At 40.4% G+C, this 8,424-nt stretch overlaps 2 protein-coding genes across 2 annotated transcripts; one reads left to right on the forward strand and one right to left on the reverse strand.

The window, feature by feature from the left end:
- The first annotated feature begins 1,030 nt into the window (after nt 1-1,030).
- Nucleotides 1,031-4,672, forward strand: LOC146626543 (putative protein MSS51 homolog, mitochondrial). The gene is made up of 6 exons (XM_085360665.1): nt 1,031-1,119; nt 1,546-1,695; nt 1,785-1,909; nt 2,182-2,745; nt 2,887-2,980; nt 4,127-4,672. The coding sequence occupies exons 1-6, from the start codon at nt 1,103-1,105 to the stop codon at nt 4,329-4,331; spliced, it is 1,155 nt and encodes a 384-aa protein (XP_085216791.1). The 5' UTR covers nt 1,031-1,102; the 3' UTR covers nt 4,332-4,672.
- An 886-nt stretch (nt 4,673-5,558) lies between these two features.
- On the reverse strand, nt 5,559-6,452 carry LOC146626544 (myeloid-associated differentiation marker-like protein 2). Its single transcript, XM_085361813.1, has one exon. The coding sequence runs from the start codon at nt 6,450-6,452 to the stop codon at nt 5,559-5,561; it is 894 nt and encodes a 297-aa protein (XP_085217939.1).
- Between the last annotated feature and the right edge of the window lie 1,972 nt (nt 6,453-8,424).

Here is an 8,424-nt window from a genome sequence, read left to right on the forward strand (position 1 = left end):
TATGACCACAGTGTACTCATCTTCTAATGATTGCTTCCAGCACGATAACAAAACTCAAAACATCTGAAACCGGTTTCTTGAACATGACAATTAGTTCTCTTTATTCAAATGGCCTCCACAGCCACCAGCTCGCAATCCAGTCGAGAACTGTCAGGATGTGGATGTATAGGAGATTCTCATCATGGATGTGAAACCATCAAATCTGCAGCAACGGATCTGTTACTATGTTAATATGGACCAAAATCTACCTTGTTGACTCTGGAATGAAGAATTAAAGTCGATCGCAGGTGTACCTAACAAAGTGACTTGTGAACATACATTAGAAACAATTAAAGCATAAAATCTAAATGATAAAAGTCTTTATTAATTTAGAATCGCCCTTTTTTTTGGGTCAAAATGTTGCTTTCACTGATGGATACAAATAAATCTATTTGACGCCGTTTCTAGAGAGCAGGCCTGGTGGGGCGACACTGACCTCTAGTGGATAGAAGTTGTAACACAAAGCTATAGGAAAACAAGTCATTAAGAGGCCCAAGGCATGTTTTGGACTAGTGGAAACAGTGTTTCTTTATAGCTTTCTGCCTGATTGGCTTTATTCTCTTTATATCATTTCATTTTCAGGGGAAAAATGTATTCAGGTTTAGGCAAAAATCTTCTATTAGGCTATGTGTAAATACCAGAAGTACATACTCTGGGCCAGGTTTACTATTGAAACCATGGGCAATAAATCAGTTATAAAAATAATAATAAAGTAATTTGGGGTGAAAATATATCAAACCCACAAATTATTGCAATCGATAAATAAACAACCGTAACACCATAAATGCAATGATAAATTAAATTTTTAGGGGGTTGTTACGTCATAAAACCTACTCGTACATCTACTCATTCATTCATGCATTTTACCTCCTCATGTGAGTCTGGCTCTTGTGAAGTCAGGAATGGTCTGGAGTTGTCAGACGTTTCTAGAAGGCAGAGCACAGGTGCTATATCTGGCACTGCAGCCCCCCAACAGACCGCTCACGTATCATAAAAGCAGAGGAGCAGCAGCAGAGGAAGCAGCTGAAAAGCGTCTGTGTCACACTCATTTGCTCGGTTCGAGATGACGGAAACCGAGAGGTAAGTGGAATGTGTGGAGTCCAGTTTTATTAAATGTACATTTATTTTCACAGAGCACTGTGAAAGTGGCCGATGAGTGAAAGCACATGCGGGAGGAGCGGGGCCTTCACTGACAGCTTGAAGTTTGAATTGCCATTTTCAGTCTTGAAACAGTGAGGTAGTGGAAGCCTGTTTCAAGACTTTCTTTATGGGTTCACTGTGTATAAAACATACCTTATATACAGTATATGGTTTTTCCACTTGTTCCAAGTTGTAAACATGAAGCTTAAAGCAAAAAACGCTCTTCCCACCCACCACTGAGAAAAGAACTGAAGGTTACAGCATGAATATAAGAGTATGATGAACACATGGCATGATGTTTGTCATCTTCAGGCTCTGATCAGCTGTATCCCATTGATCTTTAATAATTTGAATCTTCCTTTCCAGGGCTGTTCAGCAGACCAAGGATAAAAGCATGACTTTCCGGTCCCAAAAAGAGATGTTTGAGAAGATGGAGGAATCTTTCAAGATCTGTGCTTATTGTGAAAAGCGACCGAATGAACTTTCCAACCCACAGAAGCTAAAGCGTTGCTCCAGGTAAAGAGAGAGTAAAAAAGCAGCGTATTCAGATTTTATCCAGTGAGTTTGTACTGCCAGTACAGACCAGATCTTTTCTTCCTCTCCAGGTGTCTGAATACTTACTACTGCTGTAAAGAGTGTCAGAAGGAAGACTGGCCCAAGCACAAGAAGTCCTGCTCACAGCTGCGACTGGCTGCCATCGACAGAGTTGTGGAGTGGCTTGTGTTTAAAGGTAAATTGCAGATTCTTCCAATTATTCCAAAAATGGAATAAAGTATCCGACATAGTGGGTTGCTTCAAATGTCTGATTTAGCAGATTTTCTTCGACTACATGCCGTGTCTGACCCAACCCCAGAGGGAAACTGAGGGTTTTGTGTGAATGTGTAAACTGCTATGATATTTTTTATTTTACAATATTATGCTAAAGTAATAATGTGAATTTAAAACAAAAAACTAACAAACCGTTTTAACCTTGCTCAAACTGACAGTTTTATTTGTCTTCAGGAGACCTCCCGTTTCCTACAGAAAAATGGTCCAAATCCCAGTCCGAGGTAAAAGGTTTCGATGACTGGCTCTCCATGCAGGGAGATCTCACAGCACGCCTCGATCCCATTTTAAATGGAAAAAACATGAACGACTTGTGGTCCAACGCTGGTCGGCCTCGGCCAGATGATGACGATCTGAAGCAGTCGCTGTGGAGGGTTTGCAGCGAGTTCTTCTCCAGGCCTCTGACAATAGCCTGGGGGATGAGGCTGTTTGGTCTAAACCCTTTATCCAAACCTCTCACCATTCACCTGGTGGGAGCAGGCCACACTGAGACTCTGTCAGCCAGACTGACCGACTACGATGAGCTGAACAACATGTTCCCCGGACACCAGGGGATCGAAATAGTCATGGTGGGGCCTGAGGTGGTGGACGGCCCCATTGTGAGGCCTCCCCTCAGAGCTTTTGGACCCAAACAGAGAGTCTACATCAGCGCCTACAAGGGCCTCTACCATCAGTTCTGGGAGGAGCTGGTGGAGAAAGAGGAGGCAGCCAAGCCAGATTTGGTGGTTGGATTTCATCCTGGTGAGAATTTTTTTTTCTCCCTTATATAAACACATAATAGTGTGCCTGTTTCTTACTGAGCAATAAAAAGTTAAGAGATCTTATTCATTATTTGGTTTTCTTTCCTTCCTATTTTAAATGTATTTATTTATTTTTATTAAGGATTTGATGCCAGCCAAGGTCTGGACGAGGGTTGGCTTCCAACTCTCCTGCTTCTCAGAGATTATGAAATTCCTTCTCTCTTCACTGCTCTCACGTGAGTGACATTTTGACCTTATTACATTTATATTTAGTTTTCAGGTTCTTTAACTTTTTTTGGTTACATTTCTGTTTTATGACATTTTATTGCTAAAGGGAAACATTGCGATCCACACCGCATTATTTTACTTCAGATATGAAGTTACTGCTGTCTAGAATAGTTAAAATGAGCTCAGCTTCTCTCAACTACTACATTAATGTTCTGTTTACATGTTAGTTCATCAATAATAATCAAATATAGTACAACATTAACTAAGAAAACCTTGGCTGTTCTACATGACGAGGACTTTTGATAGTATTGTTATGGCATGCTAATGCTACTTAAAGCTACAGTGTGTTGGATAACAATCCTAATTTGTTTAATGGGAGTAAGAATATTCCTAGCGGCGTGTATTTAGGGATAAGATTACTCACCATCACAGTCAGCAGCTGAAACTGCTGCAGTAAAACCCAGCAAGTTCAAGAGTAATGCCAAACATTACATCTTCAGAATTAAATCCAGAATACATCTTCAGTATTTGGATTATTAAGAATTAAGGAGCAGCTTTTTCAGCCAATGAGGAATCTTGGCCTTGTATAACCTCAGTGAGTGGGAATATGCACCTGCAGCTTTGGAGAACTACTCATTCCAACAGATCTTTAACGCACTGATGCTGATAATATGGGACAATGGGGGGAAAAAAAGAGTGCTTTGTCCATCACTGGAAAGGCACAGCCCACGCGGCCTGTGAGGAGCACCGGGTCATTTGCATTTACAAGCGCTGATGCTGATACAGCCAGACAGTGAGAATACCTCAGCTACACAGGCGTGGCAGAATAAATAAGAGATCTGTGAGGGGTTTTAAGTAAGAACCTGAGCAACTAATTCTGGGGAAATGAGAAGATCCTGCGTTAAGTGGCGTCATGTGGGATCTTCAGTTTAATAAGCTATACTGTAACAGTCAGTTTTACATTCTAATCAGGTGACATGCTTGTCAGTTTCATTATTGTATTATACATTATATCTTACAAGTGCACAGCAGTCTGCCGAGCCTAAACTTTCTGCTGCTTCTGCTCTTTTATCACTGAGAGCTAATGTGCCCATTTGCCATGCTTTGCTGCGTGTAATGTCTGCTGATCATGTCTGCTTGTTCTCCGTCTGCAGTGAGACAGAGATGACCTACTCTTTGCAAATTCTGCTGGAGCTGGAAATGGACATGAAAGGAAGTGGAGCCAACCCTTTTGCATCACTAAAGCCAGAAGTTGTGGATTCATGTGCCCACAAACCTCCGGTCTACTGCAACTCCCACTACTTCTGTTTTCAGGGTCTGCTGGAGACTGTGGAGTTTGAAGAACCAGAGGACGCCTGAATAACAGCAGCGTGCTGACTCTTCCAGCTTTGGGACTATAAAGTTCTGTTTTTATGTGAACTTTAACTATTTTCTTAAAGTAGTTTAAAAAAAATACTACTTAATGTGTACATTTGCTGAATAGGTTCTGCCTGATGGCTACTTACTATGCAATGTCCCTGCTGCATTTGCATTCTCACTATCCCAGTTTGATGGCATTCAGCAGCCACGGTGATGACATTTGACTATACTGCCTATTATTGTGTGTAGAGGGTACAATGTTATAGTAATAGTTTGCTTTCTTCTGTGGTTTTAATCTTTTGGTTATGGCCTCTTTTTTCATCTGCTGTTACAATAACCATGATGTGATAAAAGTAACTTTTCATTAACATTGTCACCTTGTGCTTTTTAATTAAAAAGGACAATATGTCAAAAGTTTTTCAGGCACTAAATTTATTATTTTTGCAACATCTTAAAACAAAAATCACTCAATCAGTTTTCTCTAGGCAGAGGAAATGAAACGTGCAGCACATTTGTAGCAAGAACGAAGCATAAACCCCCCTAAACTGTATTCATACGTACAAAGATTTTAAATAGGTGATTGTCACCAACCAGGAATGATCACAATAGTGCGCACAGTCAGGAATATATGATAAATAGCAGGTCAGAGCTTGTCGTGATTATGAATACTATATAATATTGAATCAGATAAGTGGATTTCAACATAAGTAGCTGCAGGTGGAAAATGACAAGGACTGCTGTAAAAGTATTCTGTTAATAAGAGCGTGGTAGTAAGGAGCTGTGAGATAACACAAATGTTATTGTGGGGGAGATAAAACTTACAATCAGACAGTGAGGCAGAGGGAGGACACACGAAACTGACTCATGCCTCACTTCAAATACTCATTGTGCATTTCAGTTTGACAAAACATAACAAAGCAATATTCAAATACTCAATTTTATAATGGTAAAAATACAGAAACTATAAAAACAGAAATTATAATCCACATTCATGGTATTGTAGAGCTATCTGTCAAGCTACCCAACAATGATATCCTGAAGTGCTGATGCAGATTAAACACAAGTGTGTTATAGCCATATGCTTTAGTCTATTTACATGGACCTCAATATACCAGTTTCAGAAAGCATTATAGAAACTCAAAAATGAGATTTTAACCCTTTTTTTTGGTGTTTGTTAACCTGAAGTACAACTTAAAAGAGTTTTGATTGACAAAGAAAGGCACCAGTTTATGGGCGTTTAAAGCCACAGATACCAAGCAGAGTGAAAATGAGGTCCAGTACGAATAGAATGAGGTTGACATAGGTGAAAAAGGCAACCATGAACTGAATGGCCCATATGCAATAGCTGGGTGGACAGTCACTGGGGCGAGGGTTGTGTCTGAACATAAAAATGGGCCACATGATAGCAGTAAATACATAGAGCACAACGGAGATGACCAGGAATATAAAGACAAACCTGTCCAGATTAAAAGGCAAGCAATTCTTGAGTTTCTTGAGGATGTTGGTGGCAATGATTATAGGGATAATGGGAAATGGAATGGCGTATGCTATAACACACAAGATCAGAGGGAAGGAGTCTCTGTAACCGGTCAGGGACACAAAAATCATGCAGCTCACGAAAGCCTCCATAACTTTCATGAATCCAGGTAGGGCGGACAGGTAGCTCCCCGTACTCTTATCGAAGATCTTGTCCTTCACCACTTCGAGTATGTAGACGATGCCAGACAAGAAAGCAAATATGCTCACAATCCACCCGTGCAGGCATGTCCGGCAGATGTAGAAATTGGCATAGAAAATAGCAACGCTGACAGTCATAAGCGCGGAGGACATGGCCATCCCTGTGGTGAAATCTCTCCAGTCCAGGCAAAGTTTGAGCAGTGGGTCAAGCATGAACATCTCAATGATGGTGATGATGAGGGTCATGATGGGACAGAAAGACCAGGCAAACATGGCGTAGTTCCAGTAGGTATGGCTGCTCCCTCCTCTGAAGGCACTTATGACAAATGTAACCAGACACAGTAATATCTGAGCCATGTGCAGCCCTCCTCGCCCGGACATCAGAGTGGAAGGAGTGAACACAGCCTGCGACACTGTGTTCTTAATATCATCAAGTATTCCCATCTCTTTAAACTGAACCGAACAACTGTTAAAATACCTGCGTAACCTATGTATGAGCTCCCAGGTTGCTCTAAGCACCCACTGAGGTATGTTTGATCTATGCTTTCCGTTCCTTCACAGCCCTGTTTTCCATGCAATCTTTTATTGCCTTTCATTTTGCATAACTTTCTGGGACTGATCTCAGTGTAGTGATAAATGTCTGTCACAGCACATGGAAAGGATATGAAAAGTTACAGAATGTCAACAGTGTGTAAAACCATGGTTTCCCAGAGAATGCCGTTTGTTTTGGAATCATTAGTGTAACTCTTTCAATATATTCTGGTTCTTTTTTAACCAGAATTATTCAAAAAGACCCAGTGTAACATCATAAAATAAAAGGCCAGCAGAAGATGCACAAGATGCACATGCCCACTCAGGAACTTCTGTCAGCTATCTCTGATGAAAAGATTATTTTTGAATTCTAACACATATAGTTAAATGCAGATCTGTGAAAGCCACTGAGTGTCATTCCCTCGAAACACTGTTAAGTGCAGGGGGACTATTTTGATTTCCAAAAAAGAGGACATTTGGCCCAGTCATGAAGAACGTTAATAATGCTGTTTGCTTAAAGAAAATTTTAATATACTCAAACGATGCCTTTTCTATGTGGTTAATGAATGGTGAAATAAAAAATGTCATATAGGGTTTACAAGACAACAAGTGCAAAAAGATAACTGAAAAACCTCTGGAATTAAATAATGGTACAGAAGTAAGGCCTCATCTGTATAAGAAAAATGACCAGTACCGGGACGGTATGAGGGAAATTTCTTTTGCAGTTCGTCTGAAAAGCTGCATTTGCGCTTTCGCATCTTTTAAACATCATCAGGCGTGCTCTGTCACGTCTGTGAGGCTGAACAACCACTCACAAAGCAGCAGTTCTGGGATGACGTCGCACATATGGATCCTCTGTAGGCCTATAGAAAAACCATTTTCATCAATCTCGAAAATCCCCCCGGACATCCCTGACGGAACGTGAAAAGTGTACATGTCCGGGGAAAAGAGGACCTTAGTTTAGTTTAGTTTAGTTTAGTTTAGTTTAGTTTAGTGCGCTCTCTGCCCTGTCTTAGAAACCACACTTTTTCCTGTGGAGGCAATGTAATCTGAGGAGCTCAAATTGATGCAGAAGACACTGCCAGTGCCAAAGTGCCTTTTGACTTTGCTTCATGTGATCTGTGTGTTTGTGACCACTTAGGCTTTCTCTGAGAATAATCTGTGAATTGATTTGTTGACCAGCCTCTGCTGTTTGTTCTTGTGTTAGTTAGTAGTAGCAGCCTGGCACATATTTTAAGATTAATCATTAATCAAAACCTTTTGTTTTTGCTAGTGATTGTGTCTCACTGTCTCCTTTTCTAGACAATTGTGTTACTTCTCCACATGTCCTGGACTTAAGTGAACATAACTCTTGGCCCACCTCCTGGTCAAGATGAAAGCATGGCAAATCAGAGATTCCAGACCCCGGAACAGATTAGGAAAAAGTCTTGTTTATGGTCCAGGTTAAATATGTTTGAAATTCTTCAAACATGTGGGTAAGAAAAGCTTTTTACCCACAATTAAAGCATATGCCACATTTCTATTTGACAGTTTATAGTAGGAGTCACAATGTTATTTTGTTGGTTTCATATCCAAAGAAACTCAAAATAATAATAATAATAATGATGATGATGAAGATAACAATGCTACTACTACTACTAATAATAATGCTCAGATTATGACTTCAGTTAGACTTCATACAGATCCCCGTGCAGTTCATCCATAAAAATTGTCCGTGCAATCCTGTAATTACTGATCCTTATTCCAGTGTTATGAACATATGTCAGCACTAAGTTTGGGTCCATACCTTCTGCCTAATTTACCGCCTATCATATCTATGTGCTCGCGTGCAGCCTTGTTCATCACTTCTCAGGATCTGCTTTCATCTCACCCGTCTAATCCTCTA

This window comes from Diplotaxodon limnothrissa, linkage group LG8 (genome assembly GCF_057381915.1).
Source record: "Diplotaxodon limnothrissa isolate DT_005_m linkage group LG8, D_limnothrissa_male_GT1.1, whole genome shotgun sequence".
NCBI classification, from domain to species: Eukaryota; Metazoa; Chordata; class Actinopteri; order Cichliformes; family Cichlidae; genus Diplotaxodon; species Diplotaxodon limnothrissa.